Source organism: Gobio gobio, assembly GCF_949357685.1.
Source record: "Gobio gobio genome assembly, chromosome: 19".
In the NCBI taxonomy this organism is placed as follows: domain Eukaryota; kingdom Metazoa; phylum Chordata; class Actinopteri; order Cypriniformes; family Gobionidae; genus Gobio; species Gobio gobio.
In genome coordinates this window covers 29,694,483-29,710,892 of record NC_137112.1, presented here as the reverse complement: position 1 = coordinate 29,710,892, position 16,410 = coordinate 29,694,483, and the positions used below count along the sequence as shown (strand labels likewise).

The following is a 16,410-nucleotide window of genomic DNA, read 5'->3' as shown; positions in this document are numbered from 1 at the left end:
CTCCTACACATTACATTTCCGCTCTTGTGTGTTTCCCGCAGCCAAAGGCTCGTCCCTGACACCGGTGTGGAGGCTCTGAGCGTGCTGAGCAGTAGGCTGGACCCAGAGCTCCCTCAGCCCCCTCATGCCACTCTGCACGAGGCCTTCTTTTTCTCTTACTCTTCCCACAATCCTCAGGGTGGAACGCACACTGGGTGGCCCATTTGATGTCCTTCGTGGGGATTTCCTCCCAAAGCCATGCAGGGGCACTCTCCTGGGATAGGATAAAAAGCCAGAGAGATATAGTTCTCCTGTCGGAGGTTATAATGAATCTATACAATGCACCATTGGGTACAACGCCTGCTGCGTAGAGCTACCCAGCCTGAGCACTTTCGCTGGGGTCTGAAGGTACAGATTTGGGCTGGTACGTAGCCTCACCAACACTACCAAGCATAGGAGGGATGGGCGACGGTAACAGTTCCTTTACCGATGTTCTTCGGTACGTGTGGACTACTGGAAACTGAAATCCTACTCAGCCTTGGAGGAAGTGTACAGGAGAGGAGCATCCCTACAGTAGACACACAATCAACTTCTGTTAATCATAAAACACGATCTCTCACTGGAAGGCTGAATAAGATCGAGCTACGCTCACTGCAGATAGACATGACAGGAGTGGAGTTTCAACACGAGCAACCTAAACTTAAAAGATTATGCAATCGAGACATTTTTAGACCACGTTTTGTTTACAGCAAACAGAACAAAATACCATTTATCATACACCATTTTTCCATTGGTTTTGGGGAGAAAAAAACCCCTAATGTTTAAATTTAGATTTTTGTTTGATTTCAAGGGAATTTTTATGAACTTCAGCTAAAGGAGAGTTATTTGGGGCTTCTTTTTTTTTTTTTTTTACAGGAAAATCCAACCCTGACTTGAACTCTAACACCCTGCATTAACTAAAGCACTTGATTTTTTTTTTTCTTCCCACCCCATTCATTTCAGTAATTTCAGGTTTGTTCATAGCCTAGCATGTCTTTACTGAATTTCTGAGCAACAGTTGTCTGTTGAAGCTCCAGAAAATATTCAGTTTTAGGTACATTAAGGGCTCGATTCAGTAAAGCTTTTAGCACATGCGAAAACAACAACAGCAGGAACAAAATGAGAGACAGCAGGTGACGTTTCACCTCCTCCAAATACCCATTGTAGCACTAAAGAAGCATGTGCTGAAATCTTAATGTACTCAAATCTGCAGTCTTGCTCAAACGATTGTAGGAGAGCCATTTCCTGGTATCAATGCCTTAGGCATGGTATTGTTTTTTGCCCTTTCAATCTCAGAAAGGGGCTTATGGCTAGCTAATGTTGAGCCATAGACACGCTATCATCTCAGCAATGGAGGAGACATCTTCATTACTCAATACTGTGAGACACATATACAGTAGTCTGGCCATCACCATCTCATGAAATAACCACTAACTTATACAGCGTTAAGCATGCATTGATCCGACACACACCTAAAGAGGTTAGTAGCTGGACATTCTGATTTAAATCTCAATTTCATTGTGGGTCTGTCGACTTAAAAAGGCAATAGATCCTTTTTTTGGCTCGTTGATCTTCAGAAGAGATGCTGAGCTGGATTTCGATTTGTGTGAGTTGGGCCTTTTCTTTAAGACTCCTGTAAATTCCTGAGCTCCACTGATGTCAGTCAGCAATCGTTGCTGAGAAGTAGAGCGTGAATTTTTTTTCCCTTGGGGTTTTTTTTTTTTTGTGTGTGTGTATTTTTTTCCTTCTGCTTTTTCGTACACGAAACCGAATACAAATATTGAAGTATCCCTATTTCAGATTACATATTTTGTTAAAGAATTGTACATATGGAGATGTATTTTTGCACAGGCATTTTCGTAAAAATTTTTGGTACAATTGAGATCATTATTATTTATTTAGTAAATGGAAACATTCTAAGATTATTAGAAGTGGTTCACTGCCAAGCCGATAATGCAATACGCCACTCTATCCAAACACAGCTTCTTGTTAGTCACATGCCGAGTTCCCCCAGACAGATTGTTGCCACAGTAGTGGGATATAGGCCAAAATCTACCGTATAGATTATTTTTTTTGTAGGTGTTAATAGCGCTTTTCCCCCTCATGATGCGCCCCATCTCAATCCAAGAGGTCAGAGAATGTCAAAATAGCCCGTTCAACTGTGCAAAAGATTTCCGGCTGGCTGATGTATTTTGTAGGACTTTTCTAACTGGAAGAGGGAACAAAACAGTTGTATAGTGCAAAAGGTGCACCACTGTTGCCAAATGTTGTAATTGGATACACTGTATATACAATTTGAATTATTCATTTGCTTTTATTTAACGCTGACAAAAAAGAGAAAGTGCCTGAATTAGTTTCTCATCGACTGTTGTTGAGGCAGAGCTTTTTATTTCATGTATTCATTTTTCCACAGTACTTGAATGTTATATAAAGGTTTCGAAATGTTTTAAACCTGCCTAGGAATCTCATACGTCGCCCTTTTCCCCTTCAAGTAGAGCGGTAACTGATTGATGAAATGCACGGCAGAGGAGTAACACTTGACACTGACGCGAGAAAAGCTTCCTGTCTGTCCCTTGTATTCTTTTATGACTACTTTTGATATTAGAGATTTTCAAAGCGAGAGGGATAGATATTTTTGAGACAAAGTCAGTGACTTCAACCGATGCTTTAGGCAGACAAATGTACTGTTTACCTTGAAATTGTAACTCCACTGTTTTCGGACGATGAAAGCTTTGTGAAGATTAAACATAACAAATTTGGAATGTGAATCAAAGATAAAAACAGTTTGCTTTTTGGGAAGAAGCCTCTACATATAAACCTATGTACAAGTGTGTATATTTTGATTTCTTTTCTTTTTTTTGTATACATATTCAAAAATCATTTGATCAGCTGGACTTTTGTGTGTTGGCTGCTATGTAATTCATGAACAAACACAGTAGGGTAGATTTACTTAATATTTAAAGAAAAGATTGTATAGTATATTTGTTTTGTAACAAGTTTCTGTAAATATAAAAAAAATAATTTATACAGTTATTTATAAGAAAAATGTGTCAGACTCATCTTTTCTCCCCCCCCATTTGCTCACACAACAAAGACAAACTCAACAGTTTCCTCCAATTCAGTTTTATTATATACTGTACATAAAACAAAAGTCAGCTTGCTCACAAGAAAAGATGGATATCGATCAATCGCCACATTCTGGACTACATGTTGATCACTCTGGACAGCTTCTGCACTCTATTAAGCAGGAGATCACCTTTCTTTATGGTTTCCTGGTACTGCCAATTCTTACTATCAGGTCTGGGGGGGGGGAGAAGAAGAAAAAAAAAAACGGTTAGTTTATCATAGCTCCGATATATTTCAATTATTAATAGACACAAATGTTTATGTCTTCACCTGTTGGTTTCCACAATCTCATTAACTTTGTCGATCTTGCAATGCAAACGGCCAGCAGCGATAAATCGTGACAGCTCCCTTGGGAAAGAAAAAGACCAGAGTGAGTGAAGAAAAAATGCTTATGTACGTTTTAGCATAGAAGTTTTCACGAATGTGGTAACGTACTGGTCAATGAACTCTGTGCTGACTCCAAACGCTTCGGCCATGTATCCCAGCGTGAGGGAGCGGTAGGATTCTAGTAACTGGCTGTAGGCTAGGATGCGCATCTCTCGAACATAGTAACGGTAATGAGGAGCAAACAACCAGTCTTGCTTCATCTCCTGTTCCACTCGAGCTACAGAAGGGAAACAGATGGAACATCTAACAAACACATTTTTAAACAATGACAGAACACTCTGAGAAGCGCTGTCAGTAAACACTGCAAATAAATAATACAGCATCTTAAAGCGGAGCGTGGCTAGTTAAGCAATAACATTCTCTTGTATTGTTCTTAAACATGAGGTACTGGACTGCTCCGCTATTATTTTCCTTACCCAATGATTGGAAGAATACAGAATAACGGCACTCGTAGAGAGAGAAGAGGTACTGACGGACAGCAGGTAAACTGTGCAACACCTCCAAGATCTCAGCACCTTTAATCACCTAAAAAGAAAGACCGATATTTTAGTTGTTGCGTAGGATTTCCATTAGATTTAATTGCATCTGCAGGGCTCCAGACTGCGACTAAAATTTGAGAGTGTGTGACTGAATTTTACATCCAGTCGCACATGTGCGACCAGTAAATTTGCCTGCTGTCGGTATTGGAGAAATTAAGAAAATACACTTACTATTTATAATTGATAGACGTTATATCTGGCAAATTCTATCTTTGCCAGCCGTTTCTATATGAGATAAACCATTTGTCAGTGATGCATTTTTGCTATTCACAATCCAGAAGAGAGAGAGAGAAAGCGAGCGAGCTCTCTCACGTGGAGCTACAGTGAACGCAACACCACAGTCAGCTTGAGTGACGATGACCAAGAGAACTAAACAAAAGAGTAGTCTTCTTAAACTTTAGGGAGGTGCTGTGATATTAATCTAATTTTACTTTTAGATGTCGGCTTCCAAGAATTATAAAACGATGATATGAGGTAAAACTATTCCTATAGCCATGTTTCGTCGAGCGCGACATCCTTCCCTTCTCAGCCTTGCGCTGTCATTTCTCCCTAAACCTAAAGTCAGAAACAGCGATTGTTGTAAACTGCAGTCTCTACTGTTGCTAAACTGCGGGATGTGTTTGATAATAAAGAGCTATTAAATGCGCAATAATTCGCGCAAGAGACGCTGTTTCCAACTTCAAGGCGGCTTATGTGTGTGTGCGGCGAAATGGACCGACTTGGACTTAATATTTTAGGCTTTGTGTGCGTGTCTAAACCATCAAATAAACAACAAATAGCCTGTATCAAAATGACCGGATTGGAGAGTAGTTACTTTAACAGTTTATATCTTAAATGGGCGTAAATAGTTTGGAGAAATAGGAGAATCTGATATTATTAGTTCTGCATTCGGTCTTAAAGGGGCAGCGTCTTAATAAACCTGCTGACGATTGAGCCATTAATTCGAATCGAACAAAAGGCAAATAGAAAATATTCACATCTCTTGAATGAATAACTTTAGCTTTTATAAGCATTAATCTATCAATTTATACAGTGAAAACTATGCAGTGTTATTTTACATTTCATTACTTTATTAGATTTATTTGTAGGTTTGTTCTTTCTAAGTAATATTAATGTTGGCAGACCTTACGAATGCCTGCACACTGGTCCATTTACAAATAGATGTTTTATATTATGTTCAAACAATGCTGTTTCTTTTGCTATAGTTTACTTTTCAGATTATAAAGCCATGTTAATTTAACGTTCTTAATTATGTTTTTTTTTTTTTTTATAAAAAAAAAAATATATACAGTATAATAAAAAGAACTGATAAGAATACCGTTAAAGTACCGGATCGATAAGCAGTATCGGCAAGATACCCATCCCTATTAGTAATACAGTGGAAATTAGTAGATTTGGTTAGCATGTTGATTTACGGTGTGCCCCCTAACTGTGCTCCTAGTGAAAAAAGTTAGTCTGGAGCCCTGATCTGTATTAGGTTTTACCCATACAACACAACACAAAGTCTTTTGTTTAGCAGATTACGTTCTGAATTGCACACTTGCATTTGGGTCACAACAAACTGGATCATCTCTTATGTGGAGCTAAAGCACTTTATGTTGCTCGGGTTAAGTGGTTTTTAAATGCATTGCACAAATTTATAGATGTGATTCAATAAAGCTGGGGATTTCAAACGGGTGCAGAGAGCCTCAAAGGGTTGCTAGGAGGTACATAGTAAACTTGAGGGGTTTGGGGGCACGGGTGAAGTTAACATGCCCTGACATTTGTGCTTTTTTTTAGATGCTTATAAACATATGGCTAAAGTCTCATTACACTGTATTCAGCACAAACTGGGCCACAATAATAGGTAGGCAATGTTAATGGAAAAACTGAGAATTTTAGAGATCACGATATTACGGTTTCCTTTTTATTCTGCCTTTTAAAGACAAGTCTGAAATTACATTAACCATGAAAAACGTATATCGTTTTCTGGTGGAAAAAATAAATAAATTAGAATATTTGTAAGAGTTTGATCATTAACTTAATACATTTAAATGATCCCTGATGATTATCTTTAGCTCTAATGTAAAGAGAATATGCTCCAGAAAATATTTTAATATTACTATTAAAATAATAAATAGTTTCTCTCACACAGTATAAATTGGTCATGTTTGTAGGTCGGTGGGATCAAATATCAGTACCATTTAAAAATTTGGGGTTTGTTGAATGCCATGTTATTAAAAACAGTAATATTGTGACATTTTATTACAATTTAAAATGACTGTTTTATAATATATTTTCAAATGTAATTTATTCCTCTGATGGCAAAGTTGAACTCTGCTTTATTACACTAGTCTTCAGTGTCACATGATCCTTCAGAAATCATTTTAATATGTTGACTTATTAGTGGAAAAGTGGAAAACAGTTGTGCTGCTTAATATTTTCATGGAAATGGTGATACTTTGATGAATAGAAAGCTGGAAAAACAGCAGTTATTTGAAACATTATGCATGTTTTTACGGTCACTTTTGGTTAATTTAATGAGTGCTGCTGAATCATAGAATTAATTAAAAAAAAAAAATTCTTAAAGAGCCCAAACTTTTGATGTAGTGTATACATTGTAGCCCAAAGCAGGACTTTAATCATATTTATTAATTTTTTTGAAAAAAAAAAAATATATATAAACATTTAGACCAGATCTTACCTTCTCTCTCAGGTCGGGCCTCTTCAATGCAATCATACACACGTAGACGGTGTATGTGACAAACGTCTTGTAGTCCATAAGCTCATATGAGGTGAATGTGGAGACAGTGTCCAGAAAGAGCTCCGCTGCCTGTTTGAAATCCCGGATGGCAACACAGTAGAGGCCCTGATACACCTTCAGACGATTCCTCCGGTCCCAGTCTCCACCTTCTTCAATCAGACTGTTCATTCACACAAAGGTAATGTCAGGCCAACATTTGAGCTTGGGATGCATTCGTTAATTAAAAATAAGTATGCACTCTATACCATACCTTTTGGCTTTCTCAGTGTTGCGGGTGATGAGGTCGTTGTCCATATAAAACAGGCCGATCCTCAGCAGGTAAAATACAATATCTAAGCGGTGACCAAGCGCAACAGTCTTGTCATAGGTCTTCCTGAAGGCAGTCAGGGCCCCTTCCTGAATGAAAGGCAGAGAAATGTTATCAGTGGATTTAAAGATAAAGGTGAAATATAAGTAAGAACCAATACAGAGAATCTGAACAGATAGAAAGCAGAACATTTAATGTACAAATGCAACATGCAGATGAATAGATGTAACCAAAATCATCTGTTCACCAACATTTTCAAGAAATTAACACTTTTAATCAGCAAGGATGCATTAAATTGATCAAAAATGACTGTAAAGACAATTCTAATGTTATAATTTCTATACATGCTGTTCCTTTAAAATGTCTACCCATCAAAAAATAGTGGAAAAAAAGATTAAGTTGAACGGTTTTCAACATTGATAATAATTATTCTTGAGCAATGATTTCTGAAGGATCATGTGACACTGAAGACTGGAGTAATGAATTGAAAAATTTTGACATGCCAGGAATAAATACATTTAAAAATTATTTAAAGGGGGAGTAACACAGTTTTAATCTTGAGTACCTACTAGGGATGCCACAATTCTCAATATAATATTGAACCGTTCGGTACGGCATTCACGGTTCAATACGCGCTTGTGAATTGCGTTTTTTTCGGTTTCGCATTTAATTAATTATTTTTCTACAAATTCTATCATTTGCCTCCATCCCAATACTGAACAACACAACATACATTCACATCACACGTTAGTGGTGGAGTTATACTCACGGAACACTATAGTTATTCACAATCACGAAAGTTCATTGCATGCGTTTTAAAGCCTTGCCGGTTTCATGCGCGTGCGCGGTTTTAACATGCGCTTTTCAGAGCGCGCGCACTAAAAGCCTGTCAAACACGTGATTACTGGACTAAGTAGTCTTACTGTGCTAATACTGTCAAATACACACAAGGTTAACATAAACAGTCGGTTATGTCGAAAGTGAAAGTAAAATCGCAATCGTGTCTGTATATCAGATGCACGCAGGTCTTAAATTGACAACAGGGCAGTGAACACGCGGTCCTTAAAGGGACAGTTCACCTATAAAATGATGTCATTATTTACTCACTCTAATATTGTTTCAAACCTGTATTCATTTCTCGATGACAGAATTTTCATTTTTGAGTGAAATATCCCTTTAATGTTAATACAACAACAAAATACAGAGAAAAAAATCACTCACTGCTCTTGACTGAAAAACTAATCCAGTAGCTAAGAATCAGTGTACATTTTATAGTGAAGTCTATGTAGTGTTTTATTTTTACATTCATTCGTTTAATTTCATACTTAAATGCTGCTGTACAGCTGAGCTGCCAGTGTAAATCTTTATATATATTTATTTTATATTATCCAATACACTAGGAATGTGTACAAGGGTTTTTTTTAAGTAAAGTTTTAAGTTTAAGTAAGGTTTTTCCATTTTTTTAAGTAAAATAAAGAAAGAGTATTGCAATAAAAAAATAGTATTTTTTCTCTTTAACCTCTTGCTGTTCCTGTCACCTAAGAATAGAATAACAAAAAATGTATGTGACAAGCCATCAGAACCGAACCGAACCGAAAACCGTGGTTAAAAACCGAGGTATGTATTGAACCGTGGACTAACTGTATTGTTGCATCCCTAGTACCTACAGAGTAGCATTTCATCCTTCATATCTCAAAAGTCTTTAGTTTTATCATATTTATAATAGACAGATAAGCTGTACCAACTCTTTCCGAAAACAGCCAAACTCATGGAGGAGCACAGTGGGCGGATCTAAAGAGACACACACGCACACGATACATTTGTGTGGCATTATCCCTCCCTGGGTAACTTTTTATTCACTATACCTTCGTGTTGTTTACATTAGGGTTGTGCCGATGGACGATATCATCGTCCATCGTGATGGCAGACCGACATCACGATGGAGCGCGACCATCGTGATGCCACGCCCCCGTTGCGAGTGCGACACACACTAATCTCTTCTATAGTATTAGTTAAACTAAAAACTTAGCAGGAATTACTCTGTAAATTAAATTGAGAATGTAACTAATGCATATAGCCTATGCTATTTTAAATACTGTAGTCTATGCCAGATATATGCATAGCCTACATTTTGAAATCATTTGAGGCTGAAACATCCATATGCATGCGTGTTTATTTTAGCACTTCCGTCAGTGAAACAACACAGCCTATAAAACATTTAAACGATTTTCAGTAAATAATCGTTACCTCAAGAATATAAGAAAATTAAATATTAGTTAGAAAAATATTTTATTCATACTATTTCCCTGCAAAGATGCGTCATATAGGCCTACCGCTCTGCGCTTTGAGAGGAATGTGGGACACGAGCTGGACACCTTCTCGAATATCTTCAAGTTTTCTCCTGATGTTGCAAGGCAACACTTGTTGTAAAAGTTCTGAAGAGCGGATTTTATCTTCCACAAGGGCAAGACATTTAGGCAATGTTTGATTATTCACTGCCAGAGAAAACGAAACTAAAATCACCGCGGCGTGTGTGTGAAATGCGCTATTCAAATAGACCGCTATTCTTGACGCGCCTAACCAAGTTTAATAACAAGAACAAACTGTGTTAAATACAATTTGAAGTAAAAAGGTATTCGTCCTTCAGTGTTTTTTATACTTTACCGCAGTAAAGGATGTGAATAGTTAATAGACTTAATTATAAGCAAACGAAAGGAAGAAACGATTATAATCCCCTGCGAAAATGGCGACGTGAGTGAAGATTTAGGAAAAGAAACGAGATGTCCATGTCCATTGGGATAAAATGGACTGGGCCTATTGTTAAAATTCACGGAAAATCGAGTGACCAGATCCAGATTGCAAAGCAGAATGAAAAAGTGCTATCTGACCATTATTTCCTTTCTAGGCTAAAAGCTTTGTGCTTCACTCCTGTAGTAATATTCACGTGCAAGTTGCAACAGCATTCACATACAAAACACTGGGTTAGTAAAATAACGAAATTATTTTTTAAGAGTAGAAAATAGTATTTATGTAAAGAGATATAATTTTTTTTTAAAAAGAGCTCAACTCTTAGTGGAAGGAACCTATTTTTTTCCCCTCACGTGCAACCTATAGCGGATGATTCATTATTTGGGTTAGTAAAAATAACGAAATTATAGTTTTAAGTAGAAAATAGTATTTATGTAAATAGATATAGTATATTATCTACCTATTTACATAATTACCCCCCCCCCCCCCCCCCAAAACGACGATATCATCGACCATCACGATGTTTTACTGTAAACATCGTCAACTGCCAATTTAGGGGACATCGCCCAACCCTAGTTTACATTATACACACATTTTACACTTCGATTGCCAACAAAACACAGACATTTTGACTCGTGACCGGGAACTAAAACACCTGTTGATGCTCTGGAAAAACAAAGTGCATCCACTGTTTAACGCTGTGTTATTTGGGAAGCTGAACAAGGTTATCTTTCCCTAACAACCAGAAACACACTTCTTTAGTGACATTGTTGATTTCGTGGTCTAATAACAAAGTGCTGCCGACAGCTCCCGTAACCCGAACAAAGCACATTGATGGGCGGGCTCTCGCACCTGGAGAAGTGCCCATACAAGGAATTCCACCCATACATTGCCATACTCGAAAAAAACTTTCCAAAACTTGTTCGTATCCTGAAGGAGTGTATTTGGCACAGAAATACTTATACGTCATACGTTAGGGATGGGCATTTTTGTCAATTTCTCATTTCGATCATCGATAGGTCTCAAAAACGAGTACTCGGGGGCGGGGCATGTGCAGGGGGCGGGGCATGTCCGTCATTGAGATAATGAAAACTGTTATGAAAATGGTTGTTGACAAATACAAACGTGACATGAAAACAGGAATATGAAAACATGAACATATAAAACAAAAAATAACTGCTAGATTATGATGCATAAATGTCTTTGAAAAAGAAACATCTTTATAAAATGACCGTCTCAAATAACCAAGTCAGTAATATCGAGCATTGCCTTTGAGCTGAAACTGTGAAATAACACCACCCTGCAGAGCTTGCTAGCTGGTTAATAAACTCAACCAAACGCACCCTATATCAATATTAATATGAAGATTAATAGGAACCTATTACAACTTAAATCAACACAAAAGGACGTGAATGCGCATGTGAACTTCAGCGTGCTAGATTTTACAGGCTAGGGTTTGAAACGGAACATTTTGAATGCGCTCTTCCCTTAACAACGCTGATACACGGACAACGAAAGCACACAGAAACAACATTTTATTAAAATCGTGTTCTCATAATAATGCTTTGACAGATTGACTCTGCACATCATGCACTTAATTTTATTATTCATGATCGAAGCGTTTACAGACATCACTGCGCGTTTTCAAACTCATAACGAAAAACAGCTTTAAATAAACTAGGTCTAGTGTTAAAAAATACGAGAACAGTATAGCACTGCTGCATTACTAATATCAATGATTCTGAGAAAGAAATAGCCTATCTGAAAATAATATCTGTCTCTAAACCATGTCGAGCTCGAGCCTTAATGCATTTGAGCTGAAACTGAAGAGAATGAACAACAGCCGGTATAACAGCAGCGCTTTGCTAGCTTATTAAGCTCACCCAAACGCTTCTTATATTAGATGAATCAGATATAGACAACATAAAAGTAATCTTACAACGTGCTTTTGCAGAAAAGCATGCGAATGCGCACATGAACTTCATGCGCTAGTCTGAGTGTTCTCGCTAGTTTCTCTGTGGATCAGCTGATACACGGGGAACTAAACACAGATCATTTACAGCATTTTCCACGGTGTTCTCATTATAATGCTATGTAGGCTATGACAGATTGGCGCTGCACATCTTGCACTAACCATTCAATGATCACAGTGTTTCCAGACATCACTGCAGTGCACGCCTCAGTTTCACTTTATTTTACAGCGGTCTGGAGGCGTGCTGTATAACGCTAACCAATCAGACCTCCGGTACCGCGCAAAACGACGCAATAACCAATAAAAAAAAAAAGAGACAAATATTTTTTTTTTCAGGGCGATCATCGTTCTCATGATCGATGATCGCTGTCACGTTCGAGGACTCGATTACTCGACCACTGTTGTCCATCCCTATCATACGTCCAACTAATTTTTTGAAATTTTAGCCATGTTTAGCATGAGCACCCAACTCTTTAACTAAGTCAGCAAGAAATAGAATTATACACCCTCCACCCCACCCCCTTTAAACAGAAATAGTTATTTTAAATTGTAATAATATTTCACAATATTACCGTTTTACTGTATTTTTGATCAAATAAATGCAGCCAAAGTGAGCATAAGAGACTTCAGTCAAAAACATTTAAAAAATCTTATTGACCACATTTAAATGTGGTGTATACATAGTTCAGGGCTAAAAAAAAAATTATAATAAGCAGAAAATGTAATAAATCCCTTCAAAATAATAAGCCCTATTCAGAAAGGAAGTCTCAGTGGTACTCCGTATATTGAATGAAAAACATGATGCTAAAATACACAACATTTACATACATCTCTTTCTTTTTAATATTGGAAACAGTATTTAAACAAACCAGGGCTCCAGACTGCGATTTAACTTTTTTCCTGCTGGTGCGACTGAATTTGGTTGGAGGTCGCACTGGTGCCACCACCGCGGTGCCCAAATGATAAGAGCTGCCATTTCTGTTACAAATGAGAAACATCGGATGGCAAAGCGGAACGAAACCGCACTACTCGTTTGAGCTGTGCTGCGCGGGCCGTTTATCAGCTCGGAGCAATAATAGACATCGCAGCGCAAGCTCATACATGGGCCGATCTCGATCACACGACACCGGTACTAAACAGCGCTGGGAGATCCAGTGAGAACGCATTTGAATTCACCTCAGTATTAAAAACATCGCTACTGCGAGACCTAGTGGGAAGCGTTTGGTGCAGAATTCTCAGTTATAAACCACAGATATCAGATCCAACAGAGCTGACGCGGAGATCAGGAGAAACATTTTGAAACATTCAGGGCTTTCAGTCAACAAATCATTAACATTCACCATGGATTTAATGTAGTAACACCCCATGGTATTGTGGAAGAAATAGTCAAATGTTTTTTAGTATTTTTTTTTATTACATTATTCATCTCAGGGTTCGTACAACCTTTTGAGAGTGAAATTCAAGCACTTTTCAAGTGTTTCACACTTTTTCCAGCACTTCAAAGCTCTAAATATTATCCAATTTTAGTATTATTTTTAGTGTGATGATTTGTAAAACTAAAAGTTTAAAGGTGCTGGCCACTTTATGGCACTGAAGTCATTCTTAAAAAAAGGAAGATGTGTTCAGAGTTTTGCCGACCGGATACAGCGAAAGTTTAATCTATCAACTAGCTCCGCTTCACCTTCTTCGTTGCTCTGGTTGGTTGTAGCACTATCCTATTGTGTGCAGAGGGAATTTGAAAGACAACCGTTTATCCCGCCCCTCGGATTGAGCCCTGCCAATGGTGTGTTCCCAGACCCAACATCTTGATGTGGGTCAGGCTAGCACTTTCAGCTATAAGCACAAATCAAGAGAAGGTCAACACATACGCATGGTTTACATTAGCTGAATCTAGTTTCCTGATTTATTATAGGCTACTTATCATATTGGCTTACTGGTAAAACAATTCCAAATTACATTAATGTTTTTCTATAGTCTTTCTATTCTATTTCTATTGCAAAGTGTATTGTCACAGAGAGGTTGCGCAAAGTGCATTTATTCAGCAACCACATTTGCAAACATAGTTTGGATTTATATCAGTTCGTCACTGAGAAGGTTTTATTGCAGATTTAGTCGCAGCAAAAGAACACAGACCGACTGAAAGACATTTTCAGTTCAGCAGAAAACCTCAAATGGAGATGGCTAAACTGCAGCTAACTTGTTTGTCCGTTTTCAGATCATCTGTGCTTCGACCGCAGTGCAGAGAACGAGCGTGTGCATGGTTGCCAGATTGCAAACATTAAGTAAAACACAAGGTAGAAAACGTGTTCTTTTAACAGAAAAGCTCTGATTGGGGGATTTTAAATTCTTAATCTTGTTCGTCTCCTCTTTTATTCAACAATAACAAAGAGTGATTTTCGTCAACGATATTGCATGTTGATATAGTCACAGTTATCATTTAATGAAGTAGGTGTTGTCTCGTTTTAGTCACAGATTTTTCATAGATTTCGCTAATGAAATGAACTCTAGTGTGGACCTGTGAATTCTTACCTTGTCACCGATGCGTATGAGATATTCAGCTTTGGCCATCATGGCATCCCTGATCTCACTCTCCCCGAGGTTCTTCTCAGCATCTTCCAAAACATCATCCAGCCGTTTCAGTTCGTCCTCATTTGCTTTCTTCATCTTACTCAGCAGATCCGTGTCCGCCGGCCATTTCAGATCTTTGCACAGAGCTTCATAGTACGGGGCCATATCTACAAAACAGACAGAGTATCACATCATCAACATCCTCACATTTTTAAAGTTTCACAATTCGATATAATTATGTGAGGAAATACATCCAAAGAGAAACAGCAGAAAAACAGTGATCTAGATGAGGGCTTTTCAATCTTTATATGATCATGTGAGAGACATTAAGTTAAAATTAAGTAAAAAGGTATTCGTCCTACAGTGTTTTTTATACTTTACCACAGTAAAGGATGTGAATAGTTATAATAGACTTAGTTATAAGCAAACGAAACGAAGAAACGTTTATAATACCCTGCGAAAATGGGTGCGACGCGAGGGAAGATTTGGGAAAAGAAACGAGATGTCCATGTCCATTGGGATAAAATAAGACTAGGCCTGTCGTTAAAATAAATAGAAAATCGGGTGACCAGATCGCAAAACAAAAAAAGCTGACAAATCTTAAATTGGGCTCAGCCTAGCTCTCTCATAGTGTTTTCATGGCTGCCATGTAACATTTACTGCTAATTTATTTCCTTTGTAGGCTAAACAAAGCTTTGTGCTTCACTCCTGTGGTAATATTCACGTGAAAACAACATTCACATACAAAACACTGGGTTAGTAAAATAACAATTTTAGTTTAAGTAGAAAATAGTATTTATGTAAAGCGATATAGTAAATCACCTACCTACCACCCCTCCCCCCCACCACTAACGACGACGATATCATCGACCATCGCGATGTTTTACATCGTCAACTGCCATTTTAATGTAGTACTGACACTACTAAAACTTTTTTTCTCACAAAGTAATTTTCATTTTGGGTGAACTAACGTTACACATAATATATATTGTCACTATCCACGATACATATTGTTGCATTTGTATTGCGATATACTGTGACATGATATATTGTTACACCCCTACTCTATAGTAATTACATTTTCTATTTAATTTAATATATTTACATTAAATTAATTACTAAATGAATAACTCATATTTTGACTTTCATTTTAATCACACCTACATAAATGTATACAATTATAGTGTTTATTAGTAAAACGATGATTTAATAGCAGGTTCCCATTGTGAAAACTTACCCCATATCGTGTGATTATATCCTGATATTATGCTATCACAAAAGGACAACAACGTGTGTTAAATACAGGAATATTTCGATTAAAAATTATCATTTGCTTTTTTTGTAATCAAGAATCTACGGCATTCCACTATCGAAAATTACTTAAAACAGATAAAAAAAACTGTAAACAGAGTGACAATCGGCCCTGGGTTAACGTATATTATAGCAATTAAGAAAATTAACAATCGGCATTCAGAAGTGCTAGAAGAAATGTGTAGCTACATGATAACCAAATACATTAGCAGCTAACGAGCTAGTATGCTACTTGGTTTAGCCTGTCAACTAAACCGCAAATGGCAGGAAAATGACAAAGATCGAGCATGAAACAGCTGTATATATATTGCAGTAGCACATAAACCCTGTATTATATTAAACGAGCAATATGTGTGAGTGAATGAACTCACTGTTGAGTTTGATGGCGTCCATCAGCTCGCTCTTCACTTTAGCATCTTGTTTGTGGGTCAGTAAAAACTTCAGCTGAGCTATTCTCAGATCAGGGTTTTTAGGTAAACCCTCTTCCTCCAGGTTTTCCAATGGCATATTTGCAGAGTTAAAAGAGAACTAGAGAAGAACGGGAGAATATGTTATGTCTGGGAAGTGAGGCGATAAACTAGTGGAGGCAACGATGACTAGGGGGAAATCTAAACAAAAAATGTGTACATTCACTTCCTCCTGCTCGAGACAACGACGCAGGGTAAAGACATCCAATCAAAGTCAAACAACG

General features: G+C 37.6%; 2 protein-coding genes across 2 annotated transcripts in view; one reads left to right on the top strand and one right to left on the bottom strand.

Moving 5' to 3' along the window:
- The window catches only part of atxn7 (ataxin 7), a 46,259-nt gene extending 43,203 nt beyond the window's left edge, over positions 1-3,056 (top strand). Inside the window, exon 14 of the mRNA XM_079845238.1 lies at positions 42-3,056. Coding sequence (XP_079701364.1) covers positions 42-59 — 18 coding nt within the window. The 3' untranslated portion in view covers positions 60-3,056. The remainder of the gene's footprint in view (positions 1-41) is intronic.
- Positions 3,014-16,372, bottom strand: psmd6 (proteasome 26S subunit, non-ATPase 6). The gene is made up of 8 exons (XM_079845258.1): positions 16,091-16,372; positions 14,370-14,575; positions 7,064-7,209; positions 6,754-6,973; positions 3,948-4,056; positions 3,580-3,748; positions 3,415-3,492; positions 3,014-3,318 (listed from the first exon to the last, which is right to left on the bottom strand). The coding sequence occupies exons 1-8, from the start codon at positions 16,224-16,226 to the stop codon at positions 3,222-3,224; spliced, it is 1,161 nt and encodes a 386-aa protein (XP_079701384.1). The 5' UTR covers positions 16,227-16,372; the 3' UTR covers positions 3,014-3,221.
- Positions 16,373-16,410: the final 38 nt, after the last annotated feature.

Excerpts from the sequence above, each read along its gene's own strand:
- psmd6 (XM_079845258.1), bottom strand. The coding sequence starts at position 16,226 with ATGCCATTGGAAAACCTGGAGGAAGAGGGTTTACCTAAAAACCCTGAT. Across the intron at positions 4,057-6,753 it reads GGCCCGACCTGAGAGAGAAG|GTGATTAAAGGTGCTGAGAT; the intron begins GTAAGATCTGGT and ends CTTTCTTTTTAG. Across the intron at positions 3,319-3,414 it reads GAGATTGTGGAAACCAACAG|ACCTGATAGTAAGAATTGGC; the intron begins GTGAAGACATAA and ends CCCCCCCCCCAG.